The sequence below is a fragment of the Saprolegnia parasitica genome (genome assembly GCF_000151545.1).
Source record: "Saprolegnia parasitica CBS 223.65 unplaced genomic scaffold supercont2.21, whole genome shotgun sequence".
Classification (NCBI taxonomy): domain Eukaryota; phylum Oomycota; class Saprolegniomycetes; order Saprolegniales; family Saprolegniaceae; genus Saprolegnia; species Saprolegnia parasitica.
The window spans coordinates 210,794-226,377 of NW_012156415.1; the positions used below are offsets into that span (position 1 = coordinate 210,794).

A 15,584-nucleotide genomic window follows, 5' to 3' on the forward strand; every position below is an offset into this window, starting at 1 on the left:
GAGAGCGACCGCCGGCGTCCGCCGTAGACGCGGGCGCTGACGTAGCGGTGGCCGACGCACGCCGACGCGATAAAGGCGAGGTAGACGCTGAGGTGGAGGAAGAAGGAGGTGGTGTCGAGGAGGCTGCACGTGAGGAGGACGGCGCCGAGGGTGCCACCGAGATAGACGACAAAGGACACGTCGTGGGTCGCACGGAGGTGCTCTTTGGTCTGGCGCGGGTGGATCGTTGGGAGGTCGAGTTTGATCTCCAATGCACAAGTCGCTTGGCTACCCGGAGGCGACCGCGACGTGCGTTGCTGGACGGAGCTGGTGTGCATGAGAGGCGGTGCGTTGGAGAATGGCACGAAGTCTCTGTGATATCGCAAGAGTTTTGCTGCCTTGGGTTGCCAGAGGCCTGTACATGCCTGTCCAACACTGCACTATGCGGACACCATCGAAAAAAGCAGTCGTATGGTAGAGCAAGTGGAGACCCGCGCGACGTCGGCCATGCATCCGGTGCTTGTCGATACCGAGCTTTGAGTTAAAGAAAGCCCTCTAGATGGGTTGACATCGCCCGCCATGGAAGATTCATGCAGGCTTGGAGCTCTACTAACACTAAAGAGCGATAAGGGCGCAGACAAGCTCGTAGTATGGCCTTGTATGGACGACTCCGACCTGGATCTTTTACCGTCATTCTTTTGTATCGCCCCAAGACATGCATTCCTTCATGATGAGACGACCATGTGGGGGGCATCGAGCTGCGACACCCAGGTCGCCAAGTGCTGCGTCCATTATTGATAGCATCCCATCGCTTGCTTCTTCCTCGCTGGCGCCAGCTCCGCTTCCCTTCACAGGCGCTCCATTAAGCACCTGCACCGCATGCCACGTGGCGGCTGCAGAGTGCGCTTGTAACCGGCGCGTCGATTGGTGGAGAGGGCCGACATTGATGGCATTCTGCTCGTGTCCTCAAAGATATGCGGGTATGTCTACCAGCGTGAGCAACCGACGACGCATATCTCGCCTTGGCCCACCAGCTAAATGGCACATGCTGCAGCTCGAACGACGCACCGCAAGACAAGACTCTGGTCGCTACGCAAAAGTTACGTTTTAAAGCATCGCAGCAGCGATGGAAGCAGTCGCATCGGATAGCATTTAGTGTTGGCTGGCGTGTCGCTTGGGCTTCTTGAGCCCTTGCATCTTGGCCTTCATGACCTTGGTGAGCTCGGCCTGGAACGCAGCATGGGACGCCGGCGGCACCTAGCATAGCTACCATCAGAGGCCGTGCGACGCACGCATGTCGTGCGTACGATGGTTGAGAGCTTGGCCTTGTGCTTGTTGTTGCCGTTCTTGTAGGCGCGAACGAGGTAGACGCTGGGGCCGGCGGCGACAGCGTCGGCCCGCAGCTGCTTGCCGACCTTGGTCGACGCCACTGCGAGAGGTCCATGAGCCATGGGGATGGAAGGTCGTCGTCGTCGTACCGCTCTTAGTCCGGACCGTCACGGCGCCGCTGCCGCCGGGAAGCGACGTCTGGAAGAGGCTCGCGAGCTGGGGCAGAAAGGCCGTCGACGACACGAGTACCATTCTAATTGCACACTGGCGTCCTCCAAAACTAAATATCCAACTTCAAAATATAAAAACAAAGAGGTTGACGTCGGCCACGTGCAGACAACCTGTGCACACGCCACGTGGACATTCTATCTTCCTGATGACATCCCGCACACTCCAACAAAAGGACGATGGGATCGACCCACCAGGTTTTGGATTCACGCTATCCCAATCGGGATCTTCGATCGGTGTCCTCTGGATACCTCGTTTCGCTATCCTGTCGGTTCCTGGATAGTGTAGTCGTGTTGATTTCCGAGAAACAACCACATTGGATAATCTAATTTCATTTCATCATTTATTCATTGCGCCTACATGTCCTGGACCACACGCTTGGGGTAGACGCGCTTGTAGAGGTTGAGGCACACCGTGTCGTGCTGCTTGATGGGCTTGTTGAAGACCGCCTTGAAGTCGCCGTGCGTACCGAGCGACTCGGAGATGTGGCCCGTCATGCCGTGCTTGGTCGTGAGCTCGACAGGCTTGAACCACCGGACGTCCTCGGGCGAGTTAAACATGTAGCGCACAACGGCCTTGCGCTTCTTGACCCGCACCGGCGTGCCCGCAATGACGACGCGCTTCAAGATGATGCGATCCGGGTCGACGTTGAGGAGCGTGCCCGAGCCCACGAGCGCGTTGCTGTGGAAGGCGAGGACGGACGCCGGCTGGAACGTCGCGGGCCCATAGACCGTCGCGACCGTCCAGCCCGCGCTGGGCATGAAGCGCTGAAACTTGTGCTTGTCGCTCTTGTTATTCTCGTCCGAGAAGATCGGACGGCCCTCAAAGCGCCGGAAGCCGCAGTGGAACATCATCGGGTCCTTCGACTTGACCGAGATGTCGCCCGACGCCCGCTGCAGCGTGAAGTTGAGCACCGACATGCGGTTCTCGTGGCGAAGGAGCGAGCTCAGCACAAACGGGCGGTTCACCTGCATGCGCGCGGCCATCTTGGCCACCGGCACGTTCTTGAGCACGAGCGTCACAAGGGCACCCGTCGCAATGTACTCACCGACGAGGACCGGCGCCGCATCGTCTTCGGACGCCTTGACCGCGTCCTTCCAGAGCGCCTCAGCTTCCTTGCCTCGTCGAGCACGCGCTTCTGCGTGTAGTGGAACGACTCGAACTGGAAGAGACGGGCATAGTCCATCGGCAGCGACTCCTTCGCATCCCACGGGCTCGTCCGGAAGCTCTTCATGCCGCGGTAGCGCGCAAAGCGGTCCTTCCCGAGCGTCTCGGCGGGAATGTCCATCTCATCCGGGAACGCTTCGTGCTCGGCCTGGAGCTTGGCCTTCTCGTTGCTGCGGAACTCCATGTCCTCGTCTTCGTCGACCATCGACATGTCGTCGTCATCGTCGTCGTTCAACGCCTTGTCCTTCGGCGCGTCACCGCCGACCTTGCAAAAGCTCTGGTCCGGCAGTTCGTTGTCCGACGCGTCATCGTCCTCGTCCTCGTCCATGTTGAGATCGCCGTCCGCATCCTCGGCGTCATCGACGTGCCACGCCGCTTGGTAGCTGCTCATGCCGGCGACGTCGACTTCCTTGCGCGTGCTCGCAGCTTCCTTGAGCTCCTCCTCGGTCGGCCACGTCTGTTCGGCCGCAAAGGTGTCGACCTCGGCTTCGTACTGCAGATCTTCCTGCTTGGACGGGTCGGCGCGGGCAAGGAGCGTGTTCTGGTCGTCGCCCTTGACCACGTGGCTCAGCTGGTACGTGCCAATGTCGGTGAGGTGGATGAGCTGGTTGGCCGAGAGCGGCTTGCCGCGGAGGTACCCCGTCACATGGAGCGACCCGGCCGTCTCCGACTCTTGGGCAAACACGACGTTGGTCGCGTGCATGTAGCTGCGGATCTCGCGCCAGTGGAGCACCTTGGGCTGGACCGTGAGGACCGCACGCATGACCTGCACGTTGTTGTTGCCGACAGCAACCTTGATCGCATCGCCAAATTCCGTGTTGAAGAAGCGCTGGCCAAACTTGCGGCAGTCGGCTTCAACCTTAGGCGCGTGGACTTCCGAGCCCTGGATGATGCCGACCGCCGCGACGAGGCCCTGCGCGCGAATGGCCGAAAGCAGCACATCGCCGTCCGCACCCACGGCCGCGTCCGGACCGTTGTACATGGGCAGCACGAAGACCATGATGTCGGCGACCTTGGCCATGTCGAGGATGCCGAGGACGTCGTGGCCGCACTCGATGATCGAGAGGTGCTGCTTCTGGTTGGCAAACGTCGCGTGCGTGAAGCGGCCAAGCATGCGCGCCTACGAGAGAGGCTAAGACCACGATTTCATAGAGAGCGTGTACGTCTTCCGAGTACGTGACGTTGGAGGCCGTCTCGACGATCGACGCGCGGACGGCGTCGAGGTTGGCCGAGGGCCCGAGCGGTACGAGTGCGACGACCTTGGGCGGGCCGTTGAGCGCGCCGAGGCGGTGGCGCATCGAGACATCGTCGGCCTTCATCTGCTTCCACTGCTTGGCCTTCTGGAGGCGCTGCGCCTTGGAGCCCGTGAGGAGGAGCTTCCCGGCCTTGCCGACAACGCGCTCGACCTTGCCGCCGCTCTTCTTGGCGAGCAGCGTCTTGGTGTCATGCTTCCCGACCTTGTGCTTCTTGTTCTTCTGCTTGAGCGGCCCCGACCGATGGTGGTGGCTCATCTTGCGACGCGGTGAAATCGGAAAGTTCGGTTACCCAACTTGATTGGCGCCAGGCACGTCCTACCAGTCAATGGTTTCGGACTTGTCCTTCCGGAAAATTTCTGAAATTCGGACTTTGGTCCTTCCCGGTAGGTGACCAGAGAGCCTTGGAGCCAGGACAAGCGACGCAGCCACCTCCGAAGCCACCGCCTGTATCGTCGACGTTGGGCGCGGATCAAATGCGACCACATTGCAAGTATCTACGAGCATAGTCTTTCTCGATGGTGCGACTAGAAACAGTCCGGTATTTTTTCTTTTTTCAAGTTTAGCCAGCGCAGCGTTGAAGCGAGGCGTCATAGCCCTTGGCCTCTCTACCTACACCATGTAAATTGATTTCGCGACCTTTGTGGCGCCTTTCCCCATGGCCTTTCTAAAGTAGAGACTAACACGAGTCTGCATAATTGCTGTCTTGGCTCAGCTCTCAAGAGATATCGTCTTCGTCCCAGGCAAGTACAATATGTACATAGCACTGGGCAAAGTGGTTCGAGGACCGTCCAAATACTTGTACCAACAAGTGCTGGCAATCATCCTGCACACCGCGTGCTTACGAATGCGACCTTTCCGACGTCTCGCGGCATGGTAGTACGCATCTCCATCCACCATGCCACCCGCACTCGGCAGTGTAATGAAGGTCCATGTACAAAAAGACAACTTGCATGGCGACCTTATTTACAACCATACTATTTCCTAACACTAACCTTATATCCTACTTCTGGTGCTCTACTAGAGTGACGCGTCATGCAGCGACGAGATTCGACTCCCAAAAGTAGAGCAAAGCGCGCTCCTTGAGCTTCTCCAAGTCGCCGCCAAACGTGTCCAAGCGGAAGAGCGCCGGGCTCAGCTCGAAGAGTGCTTGGTGCGTGCTCATCTCGAGACGATCGACGTCCGCGCGCGTCAAGCTCGGGACAGACGCGAGCGGGCAAAAGACCATCGTTGTCGTCGTTGTTGTCACCGCCTGGTAGAACCCGACAAGGCCAAACGCGCTGTCGAACGCTGGGAACCCGACGCAGGCGCCAGCATGGAGCACCGCGAGCTGCGCGACTATACAAACCACGTGGTCTTCGTACGTCGCGAGAAGCGGCGGCTCGGTAGTACTACTAGTAGTAGGTGGCTGCAGCTGCTGCAATAGCGCTTCAAAGTCGTACACGGTCTCGGTCGCGTACGTCAAGAGGGCGTTGGCAATGACGCAGTGGGGCGCATGGTGCTGCGAGCTGTACGTGAGCATGTCCTTGTAGCGCCAGCACGCCGGGCACCGGTACAGTGGCCGGCGGTAGTCGAGCGACCCGTCACCCTGCGTTTCGTAGCCCACTTGCTGCCACTCGAGGGCTTCCAACCCCTTGAGAACCGACCGCGTCCATTGCACGACCCTCGATAAGCTCGGAGGTATCGGGACGGCACTAGCATGGTGCCGTTTCCGGGGCGGCGACTCGGTCGACGACGACGCGCTGCTGTCCTCGACCGAGACCAAGTCGGCCATCGTCGCCTCGCTGCTAAGCGGTGCCGGGCGCTTGTTGCGCTTGGACCGAACGGTGACGGCCGACGTGGCGTCAGGGGCGACGTCTGTGCTCTCGGACGGCTCGATCTTGAGCCGGAACGGCTGACTCTGGTGGTTCCGGCTCACGTCTTCGATGCGGACGCGGAGGACGGCGCGGCCGTTGGCGTCAATGCCGCGCTCCGACTCGGGCGAGACCTTGAGGATGTCTTGCTTGAAGACGACGACGCCGCTCTCGTAGAGCAGCGTTAGGTGGAGCGGCAGCGGGCGGTTCCGGACGCGCGCGCCGGCATGGTCGACCAAGTGCACCACGATCTCGAGGCACTTGTCGCGACTGCCCTCGTCCTTGTACCAGACGTCGGGCAGCGCTTCTTGCACGACGAGGTGGTGCTTGACGACGGTCATCGCAGAAGTGAGCGCTGGCGCGATTCCTACCGCAGGAAGAAATGTAAGATCGCATTCGTGTGACACGGCAGTGTGTATCATCAGTGTTACCAGGATCGGCGGGCGTGATCTCGAGCTGGAACGGCTGGTGCGTCGCCGAAGAGCGGTGCACTGTTATGCAAAGCTTGCAGATGCCCGAGCCGTCGATGACTGGCGGCGTCGACGCGTCCACCTCAATAAGATCTGGGTCGAGCGGCCTCTCGCCCGCTACAAGGCGCACTTGCAGCGGCACTTGAAGCCTACGCCGTATCAGCAAATCTCGCCGGGTGGCGGGTGGGAGATCGGTAGTACCCTGTCTTGAGGTCGCCGGCGCCGTCGACCAAGTACACAGTGATGTCAAACGGCTTGCCGACGAACGGGAACGCTGGTGGCTGTGGGTCGACCTTGAAGCGCAGCTGCGAGCAAGCGTGAGCCATGCGCTCGATCGAACCAAAGATACCTTTTCGAGATCCGCCATCTGTGGGGCTTGCAGTAAAAACGTTCCTGGCACATTCCACTGCCGACGATCGCCCGCTTGCGGACTTGAGTGTGGGGAACCAGCATGAGTATAAATCGCATCGCACCTGATTGGACATAGCAACGCGTAGAATGCAACACGGGGTGGATACGGCACTGCACGCTAAAGAACAGCGCGCGACCGTTGCGCGAAACCTCTTTGGCGGTTTCGGATCTTGGATTTTGGTTTTGCAACGTTCCGAGAAACCCCCGTCGCGCCCACGTGGCAGCGTCCAGTGACAGCACGCTGGCGTCACGCCTTCAACGGCGCCACGAAGCCTTTGCATGCGACGACGCTTCGCCATCCAGAGGCTGCGACTTCTTCTACATTGATTGGAATCTGGGCTATGTATCTCTTTTGAGACCATGGAAATGGCGTTGAAAATTGACTTGACTAGTCTCTTCGTGAGTTACTCGTCGTCGTCGTCGCTGATCTCGATGACTTCAGGTATGCGTTTGGCTGCGACGCCAAGGATCGACGCACCCGGTTGCCGCTTCTTGGCGGTGGTGCGACTCGGTTTGCGAGGTCGCTTGGTTGCGGGCGTCCGCGTCGCCGCCTTCTTGGCTTGCGCCTTGCTCTTCTCGTCGGGCTCGTGCACAAAACACACTTTGGCACACATTTCTGCTTGGCGGAACCGGTTGAGCCACACGAGTTGCGTGTCGGAGAGCGCGTCGCGCGGACCTTTCACCTCGACGAGCTGCACCTGGCTTGCCTCGAGCAGCAGCAATGGCACTTCGTCCGCATCCGCCGACGTCTCGGTGCGATCGATGTAGCGCTGGAGGTTGGCGTAGCCATCCTCTGTCGGCACACGGACAAGAATGAGGTCGGGCATGCCGCTCGAGTCGCACTCAGTTACTACCATCAAACACATGAGCACAACACAAACTGCTGCAGTCATGTACCCCAGAGACGAAGCAACCGCGACAAGCTGGAGCCACCGAGACCGGCAGCCAGCAGCTGCAAGTAACCTCTCGAGGTACTCCACGACATGCCATAGCCATTTTGACCCTACGCCAGCCTGTCGGTCAGTCGACCGACGAGGATGCTTGAGATACCGACCTCGCAGCCGTCGTAGCGCTGCCCAATGTGCGTCGTCAAGTCCGAGGTGCTCATGGCCGCAAGCGCCGACAACGTCGCGTCGATCGCGTCGGCGCGGGCGGCGTAAAAATGGGCTGCATACCGAATGTCCAAGTCGAGCGGTCGATCCTACATCGCCCAATTTGTCAGTATCACTCGCACCGGACTGGAAATTACCTGATACAGCGTTTGAAAGACGTGCGGCTGTGGCATAAAGATGACGTCCCAGAGCAAAAGACCAAAGAGCATGCGCATCTCGGCGCCTTCGCGGTGGCTTCCGTACCACCCTACGATCCAGTGTTTCTCAATCCACTGCAATCCGATCTGATACAATCCCATACCGTCCCGGTTGTAGTGTTGCAACACGAGCTCCTCGACCGAGACACCGGCGTCGTCGTAGCCAATGAAGCGCGACTTTTCGCCCGTCGCGCGGTTCAGCGGCCGGCCTTCGATCGCTTCCGAGAGATAGCATCCGAGTTCATTCGGCTTGCTTTCGTCGTCGTTGTCGTCGTCGTTGTCGTTGTTGGGGCTTGGTTTGCGGAGCCGGACGAGCTTGCGCCGCAGGACAAGGCGGTCGCAGTCGCGCACGGCGGCGTCGGCCAAGCCTTGGTCGCAGATCGTTATGGCTTCGTTCGGCTGCTTGAGATGCATGTGCAAGTTGACCGCCAGCCGAACGTACCACGAACCACTACACATAGTAGGTACGACGCGTCGAGCATGCGGCCATCCCAATACCGCTTGTAGCCAATCCGGCGGGCGGCGAGCGCTTCCTGGAGCAAGACGACGGCCTTGTCGTGCTGCCCGAGTTTCTCGTAGATAGTTATCGCACTGTCGAGGGCTTTCACGAGCTGGTAGCCGCCATCAAAGTGTGCGAAGAACGGAGGGCGTGCCACGTCACTCTCTTGCGCGGGGTAGGCCCGCAAGGCATGGCGCACCTCGAGCACGAGCGCGTCCAAGTCGGCGAACGTTCGCAGAAACGTCTATCTCTTATGAAAGGTCCAAACGCCGACATCAAGAGGACGTACGTCGACGGAGCGGTGACACGCCATCTTCCACGGCGCGTCATCGAGAGGTGCTGGCGACTGAAAGACGAGCAGCGACGGCGGGCTGTGGTCGAGCCACTCGATCGAGAGCGACGGCTCGCGCGTTAGCACCTTGCTTTGCACCGGAATGCACTCGCCAATCGAGTACATGGCTTGGCGCAATCGCCGGCTGCACTCGTACAGCACTAATGCGTGGAGCGAGGGAAACATGCCGGCGCTGGGCGTGCAAATATACGTCGGCGCCATGAACCGATTAAACGTCTGCAGCAGGCCGGGCCACACCACGGGCTCGTTGGCGAAAAACACTTGACGCCACTCGTCCCAACTCGGTGTCTTGGGCGGCGCCCGCGTTGGCATCGTAAACGACGCGGTGAGGTACGCGAGATGGTGCATCCGGCGAAAGGCGCTTCGACTCTCGGGTGCGATCTGCACCAAGAAGAGGTCGTTCTTGGTCTTCTTCGCGCATGTTGCTGTATCGTAGAGCACACGTTGAACCTACACTTGGGATGATGGCAAGGGCAGGAGACGCAGAGTACCGTGGCCGCTAGAGGCAGGAACGAGCCGTCGAGACGGCGTTGGGTGCTCACATGCGTTCGCAGTCGCTCCAGCATGTCGCCCTACTCGCTTGGCTCGCAACATACACTGCATTAGAGTAGGTATGTCACCTTGGTTTTGCCCTTGGTGGACGCGCCCACGGCCTGCAGAATGAGCGCAACTTCGGGTAGCGGGCAGGCGCGCGCGATCGCGTGCAGCACGGACGAGAACTCTTTCGTGTCGTGGTTGAGACCGGCGACAAAGCCCGCGGCGTGCAAGGCGCTTAGGGCGCGCTGCAGCGGCGGCGTGCCATCGTCGTCGTCGACAGCAGACCAGTTGATGCGCTTCGACGTCAGGTACTGCTCCAGTGACGTGGACCGGAACCACGGGCCCTTGCGCTGAAAGAGGCGCGCGTACAGCGCTTGCGCAGGCTCAGCAAGCGCTAGGAAATCGTCGACCATGGCTTGCTCGGCCGGCGCCAAGAGCGCCCAGAAAATGGCCTTCTACAGCGCCCTGTTAGCCGCCACCGCTGTCGCTGCCACGTACCATCTTGGTCAGGACGCTGCAAAAGTGCTGCATATACGCGTCGCTGTCGGCGGTCGCTAGCTCGACGTCCTCAGCGTGCTCCAGCGCGTCGTCGTCGGCCATCGTCCAAACGGCAATCTGGATCTTGACCTCCGATGATGCGATGATGCTTGGTGGCTAGCATAAATAGTGTTAACGAACAATGAAGAGAAATCTCTCCGTCAAGGTGCGATCACGCTTGTTGTACTCTCAGGTGTAGCAACGCACCCCGTGTACACCATGCAGGCAGCTCGCTGCCAGCACTGCCTCAATAGTCAAGACCTACAAGCCGTAGGCGTCGGATTGATAACACTATCAAGTATTTCGCATGAAATAGTATGGATTGAAATTTGGCGCCACCGACCACAGGCAAGGTTGTCCCGCCCTGCGTGGACTCATGTCATTGGAGCGCAAGGACTTCCAATGACTTAAAACTGATGCATCTGGCCCGCGCTGTAGCCCATGCCAAGCAGCGTATCATGCACGAATTCGTCAAACTTGGGCGGACCGCAGTGCAAGATGAAGAGCCCGTCTGTGCCAGGCGCCGGCACGTGCTGCTCGATGAGGTGCGCGTCGAGTCGCCCGATGATGCACGGCTCAACGTCATCGGTGCCGTTGGCCGACGCTTCACCGAGTACGTTGAACCAGCGAAAGCGGGCGGGAAACATGTTGTGAAGCGGACCGAGCGAGCTCTTGGCGATGACGTACTCGGCCGACTTGTTGCAGTTGAGCAGCGACAGCGTCGTCGAGTCCTTCGTTGCGCCTTGCATGATGGCGCGGATGAGCTGGAGCATCGGCGTGATGCCACTTCCGCCCGCGATCATGGCAATGTGCTTGACGTTGCGATGGACAATGGACGATAGCGTGATTTCGCCCACGCCCGTGTAGCCAAACGCGCCTTGGGGGCCGATGCAGTCGACGGTCGCGCCAATCGGAAGCGACGCGAGGTGGCGCGTCACGATGCCATCGGGGTACACTTTGATCAAAATGTCGACCGTGTGCTTCTACAGTCCTGCATGAGGAGGAGCTCGAAGAAGTGCATAATGCGGCGTGACAGACCTGGTCGAGCGGCGACACGGGCGTGTACGCGCGCTCGTAGGGCTTGCCGTTGATGAAGACGCGCATGCGCAGGTGCTGCCCGGGCATGACGAGGCCCTGCACCCGATGAAGGATGAGGACACCCACGAGAATGTTGTACCAGTGTCTTGCCCGAGGGCAGCTCGAATTGGAAGAGCTTGGTCATGGCCGCGACATCGCGCACGGCGAGGAGCTTGAACGGTCGCCAGTCGACCGTGCTAAGCGCCACGTTGGACGTCGCAGTGGGCGGCACCGGGCCTTCGGCGACCGTGCCCAAGTAGCATTTCTAAGCATCTTTGAGCGCGGAAGAAGACGAAGAAGAGGTACGTTGCCTCGAGCATGCCATGGCCATTGACCCACGCGTGGCTCTCGTTGAACATGGTCGTGCAGTCGCCGCCCGCGCAGAGAAGGAGCTTCGGGATACCGCCGGGATGGTACTTCATGTACGGCGTAAAGTTGTACACCTTGCCGTCGAGGATGCTCCAGCAGTCGTGCTCCGAGTTGTGGAGCGCGACCTCCTCGCGCGGGATGTTGCGCCGGGGCGGCTGCCCGTTCAAGCCCGCGAGGTCTCGCGACCGCTGCGTCAGCATCATCCAGTGCTACATCATCCAGCATGAGCTAGAGTCGTCGTCCTTAGGAGGATGCGTACGATCTGGCTAAAGCCCGGCTCGAGCCGGACCTTGCCTTCGCGGTTGCTCGTTCGGTCGCCCATTAGGTGATGGCCGACACCGGATATACAACAAGCATCCGGATAATCCGCTCATCTTATCTAAGTGCTTGATTCGTTACCAAGCAATAAGACCTTGACGGCAACGGCCCGTCTCTCCAACGACTTGCTGCCTCGTATACCTCCTCCTACTATCCCTTGCAGATATGTACATATAGTTTGGGGACGCAGCCGACCTCATGGTCAAGTCTGCAATGGTCATCTGTTGATGCGAGTACGACGACGACGGCGTTGGATAGGACGTTTAGCGCAAGTACGTTCGGCTGAGCTTTTGCCAAATGTACTGGACCGTCTTGACGCCACCCGCCGTGAGGATGCCCTTGATGCTCTGCGTCCGGCTCGACGTCCGCACGATGCTAGCGACCGCTTGCTTGACCTTTTTCCCGTTCAGCGACGCGATCGTCAGCGCCTTGTGCTTGGGCGACATGCGCGACGTGACGTTGTGCGGCAGGCTTGCCAACATGGCTTCGCGCGCCGACGGCGTCGTGTCCATCGTCCACGTCGTCGGCCCCTTCTGCAGGTACGGCGACGTCTACCACGCCTTCTTCAGCACAGATAATGGCATGTTGGCATGTACCTGCAGCTTCTTGGCGTACACGGTCTGGAATCCCTCTAAGTTGCCGTGCACAATGTTGCGGACCTTCTTTGGGTTCTCGCCAAACGTCATGCGAAAGTCGCCCCAGTACGAGATGCCGGCGATTTTCTGCTTGCAACATCAGCACACGATTATGGCGGGTGCAGGTAATACTACCATGAAAAGCTCTTCGTCCGTAAACGTCTCGGGAAGCCCGAGCAACGCGAGGTGGAGCGCGTGCGAGAGGTTCGTGGACGCCGCCGCGTCGACCGATGGCACGGACGTGAGGATGTTGACCTAACGAATATGCAGAACGCTCCTATTTTTGTGGGCAGGACGACGACATACGGGCTTGTGCATGCGGCCGCTGAGGTACAAGTTGGACCACCCAGTGAGCTCGTCACACAAGGTGCTGGTGCGCACAACGCCATACTTCACTAATAGGGCAACCAAGATGAGATACCGACAGCAGCGAGGTCGTCGTACTCATTTGGTTTGTGCCGGGAATCTGCGCCAGCGTATTGTAGTAGACGCCAGCACCGAGCTCCTCTTGGATGTACGCGATGGCTTTCGGTCCAAACACCTTGAGCCCCGAGTAGTGCTCGGGGTGACGGGCGACTTGCTCGGCGTGCCATGCGACCGGGTCCTCCACGGCGAGCACGAGGTCGACCATCGAGCTGGAGCTGTCATGGCCCGACTGCTTGAAGACGCCCGAGCCGTAGCCCATGGCAAAGTCCACAGGCGGGAAGTGCACCAAGAGCTGCGTCAGCGACATTGGCCTGCGCTTCAAGCTTGTCTCGTCCGGCACTGTCGACTGGAAATTGGCCACATCACACTATTAAAAGAAAACTGTAGGTAGTGTTACAAACGCATGGAGAACCGCCGTTGTGATGTACACGCACGTGTCGTATTTGCTGCTTTTAGCACTCCCTGCGCATACTGCATAGGACATGCGGTGCATGCGCGCCACTGCAGCGCAAGGCGTTGTCGCTCTCCGAGCCTTTTGCGTCAAAGGGTTCCAAGTAACACTAAATATTGTTGATGGGCCTTTGCCGCGTTGGATTGGCCAAAACACGCGGCCTTTCTCGACGAATCATGCGTCGTGGCTTTGCATATCTTTTGGGGTTTCTTTCCATTATATACAAAGATCAAGGTAGTTGGACCGCAAGTGTATTTTATTGCACGCGTTTACAAGGTACAAGTGGTAAAAACTGCGTCAATTAAATTGCGCTCGCGTCTGTGGGGCGATCATTTAAACAGTGGCGACGAGGAGCAGCACCATGTCGTCGGACCAAGCGATCGGGATGATGGACGGCGCGTACTTTGTCGGGCGCAAGGAGATCTTAGACTGGGTCAATGCGACCTGCGGGCTGGGCCTGACCAAGGTCGAGCAGACGTGCACGGGCGCGGTCGCGTGCCAGATCCTCGACGCCATCTACCCCGGCAAGGTGCCCATGTCCAAGGTCGATTGGAGCGCCAACAAGGACTACGAGTACATCAACAACTACAAGATCCTGCAAAAGGTGTTTACGAACCTCAAGATCGACCGCCACATTGAAGTCGACAAGCTCATCCGCGGCAAGTACCAAGACAACCTCGAGTTCATGCAGTGGTACAAGCGCTTCTACGAGCTCAACGGCGGTGGCACCAACGACTATGACCCGATCGCGCAGCGTGAAAAAGGCAAGGGCGGCGCCGCGTACTCGACCAAGTTTAAGTTTACCGGCAGCGGCGGCGGCGGCGGCTCGTCGGCCTCGTCGACGGCGTCGTCCCAGGCCGCGCCCGCGCCCAAGCGCCGCCCCGTGGCGTCCAGCACCAAGTCGAGCGCCAAGCCTCCGAGCGCACCGTCCTCGATCGAAAAGGAGCGTGCTATCTCGTCCAAGCGCCAAAGTACGCATAGGCAGCGCTCGCAATGTCGGCGACTCATGCTTCATAGGCGAAGCGTCGAGCAACGCCGAGGTCGACGAGCTGACCAAGGAGAACGAAGCGCTGTCGGAAGCCAACGGTATCCTCCGCGGACAGGTAGATCTTGCACCGCCATGTCGATCGATCGACACGACATGCCTGCGTAGATCGAAGGGCTCGAGAAGGAGCGGGACTTTTACTTTGGGAAGCTTCGTGACATTGAGCTGATGCTGCAAGAACTGGACGAAAGCGAGCACACGGAGACGGTCAAGTCCATCTTCAACATCCTGTACGACGCACGCTGTCTCGACACGATCGTCTTACGCTGCTATGTAGGTACGCAGCGGAGGGCGACTTTGTCGCTGTCGAAGGCGAAGAGCAGGAAGACGACGATATGATGGGCTAAGACAGGACGCCCGACTAGCTGTGTAGCCATACGAACCTGCAAACAACGCTTAAAACGACTTGACATTTACGAGAGGGACGCATCCACGGGGACATGTGCCATGCCTTGTAGCTGCGAGAGCTGTCGACGGCAGTCGGCGTCATTCGTCAAGGCGTCCGAGCCCATGAGGACCGTGTAGAACTCGGCGAGGTAGGCGGCGACTGTCGCCGCAGGGATGCCCACGCCACCATTCCCCGTCGGCTCGAGGAAGCGATCAAAGACGCCGAGATGCAAAGTCCGACACGGCGCCTTCTCTGGACTCAGTCGCGGCTGGACGTACGCGAAGGCCAGGAAGCGTGCACCGAGCTTCCCGAGCAGCGCGCGTCGGCGGGCCGGCACCATGATGTCGTCCTGCACGGCGTCGGTATTGGACTCGAGAAAGATCGCCGTGATGGCTTGATGTTGCCGCTTGGTAGCGTCGACGTCTAGGATGCGGAAGACCTCGTCCACCATGTGCCTGCCAAGGCCAAGGCCGCGGGTGTCGCGCGCCGGGTGCGTCGAGATGTACGTGATGAGCCCGCAGTTGCTGCGCGGGTAGTATTCGCAGCAAAAGCCGCCCAGCATGTCGGCAGGATCGCTTCCCGAGCTCGCCTCGTCAAAGACGAGCACGCAATGCAAGAGGTACTCGGGGTCGTCCTCGTGGTTGCCTGTCGCGAGCTGGTAGTGCAGCGTATCCACGTCCTCAATCTCTGCATGGCACATAGTATGAGCTGCATCAGGTCGAAGCGCTCGTACCATCAGGGATGATGCCAAAGGCGGGTGCAAGGACTTGGTCATAGAAGGCGTCCACAAGGACGCGGTCGTACGCGACCGCCAGGTCCCGGAACTGGAGGCCCATCGGTGCAAAAATGAGCCCTGGGCCACGTTTTCCGGATATATATTATTATCCGTAATTCGTACTAGCGCGGCAATTGGTTTCGGAAGATCGCAACACCAGCATGCCACGGGACGCC

At 59.4% G+C, this 15,584-nt stretch overlaps 6 protein-coding genes across 6 annotated transcripts; 1 reads left to right on the plus strand and 5 right to left on the minus strand.

Annotated features, from left to right (window-relative positions):
* Positions 1 to 1,131: 1,131 nt before the first annotated feature.
* Positions 1,132 to 1,560, minus strand: SPRG_20010 (hypothetical protein; the record flags this gene model as incomplete). The annotated part of the gene is made up of 3 exons (XM_012345148.1): positions 1,132 to 1,236; positions 1,287 to 1,408; positions 1,458 to 1,560. The coding sequence occupies 3 exons, from the start codon at positions 1,558 to 1,560 to the stop codon at positions 1,132 to 1,134; spliced, it is 330 nt and encodes a 109-aa protein (XP_012200538.1).
* A 292-nt stretch (positions 1,561 to 1,852) lies between these two features.
* Positions 1,853 to 4,234, minus strand: SPRG_05711 (hypothetical protein). The gene is made up of 2 exons (XM_012344996.1): positions 3,867 to 4,234; positions 1,853 to 3,823 (listed from the first exon to the last, which is right to left on the minus strand). The coding sequence occupies exons 1-2, from the start codon at positions 4,212 to 4,214 to the stop codon at positions 2,555 to 2,557; spliced, it is 1,617 nt and encodes a 538-aa protein (XP_012200386.1). The 5' UTR covers positions 4,215 to 4,234; the 3' UTR covers positions 1,853 to 2,554.
* Positions 4,235 to 7,094: 2,860 nt separating this feature from the next.
* On the minus strand, positions 7,095 to 9,987 carry SPRG_20011 (hypothetical protein; the record flags this gene model as incomplete). Its single annotated transcript, XM_012345149.1, has 10 exons — positions 7,095 to 7,540; positions 7,588 to 7,693; positions 7,745 to 7,891; positions 7,940 to 8,049; positions 8,104 to 8,450; positions 8,498 to 8,742; positions 8,788 to 9,300; positions 9,342 to 9,422; positions 9,471 to 9,842; positions 9,886 to 9,987. 10 exons carry the CDS (start codon positions 9,985 to 9,987, stop codon positions 7,095 to 7,097), a joined length of 2,469 nt encoding a protein of 822 aa, XP_012200539.1.
* A 242-nt stretch (positions 9,988 to 10,229) lies between these two features.
* On the minus strand, positions 10,230 to 11,705 carry SPRG_05712 (hypothetical protein). The gene is made up of 5 exons (XM_012344997.1): positions 11,630 to 11,705; positions 11,313 to 11,579; positions 11,102 to 11,266; positions 10,963 to 11,058; positions 10,230 to 10,907 (listed from the first exon to the last, which is right to left on the minus strand). Exons 1-5 carry the CDS (start codon positions 11,690 to 11,692, stop codon positions 10,332 to 10,334), a joined length of 1,167 nt encoding a protein of 388 aa, XP_012200387.1. The 5' UTR covers positions 11,693 to 11,705; the 3' UTR covers positions 10,230 to 10,331.
* Positions 11,706 to 11,951: 246 nt separating this feature from the next.
* On the minus strand, positions 11,952 to 13,056 carry SPRG_22174 (hypothetical protein; the record flags this gene model as incomplete). Its single annotated transcript, XM_012345187.1, has 5 exons — positions 11,952 to 12,239; positions 12,285 to 12,410; positions 12,459 to 12,578; positions 12,630 to 12,718; positions 12,768 to 13,056. The coding sequence occupies 5 exons, from the start codon at positions 13,054 to 13,056 to the stop codon at positions 11,952 to 11,954; spliced, it is 912 nt and encodes a 303-aa protein (XP_012200577.1).
* Positions 13,057 to 13,542: 486 nt separating this feature from the next.
* Positions 13,543 to 14,592, plus strand: SPRG_05713 (hypothetical protein; the record flags this gene model as incomplete). The annotated part of the gene is made up of 4 exons (XM_012344998.1): positions 13,543 to 14,171; positions 14,218 to 14,303; positions 14,354 to 14,489; positions 14,531 to 14,592. Exons 1-4 carry the CDS (start codon positions 13,562 to 13,564, stop codon positions 14,590 to 14,592), a joined length of 894 nt encoding a protein of 297 aa, XP_012200388.1. The 5' UTR covers positions 13,543 to 13,561.
* Positions 14,593 to 15,584: the final 992 nt, after the last annotated feature.

Bases quoted from the DNA above. Each gene is read 5' to 3' on its own strand.
- SPRG_05711 (XM_012344996.1), bottom strand. From the start codon at position 4,214: ATGAGCCACCACCATCGGTCGGGGCCGCTCAAGCAGAAGAACAAGAAG. The intron at 3,824-3,866 runs GTACACGCTCTC...CCTCTCTCGTAG, and splicing joins ACGTCACGTACTCGGAAGAC to GCGCGCATGCTTGGCCGCTT.
- SPRG_05712 (XM_012344997.1), bottom strand. From the start codon at position 11,692: ATGGGCGACCGAACGAGCAACCGCGAAGGCAAGGTCCGGCTCGAGCCG. The intron at 11,059-11,101 runs GTACAACATTCT...CATCGGGTGCAG, and splicing joins TGCCCTCGGGCAAGACACTG to GGCCTCGTCATGCCCGGGCA. The intron at 10,908-10,962 runs GTCTGTCACGCC...GCAGGACTGTAG, and splicing joins CCGTGTCGCCGCTCGACCAG to AAGCACACGGTCGACATTTT.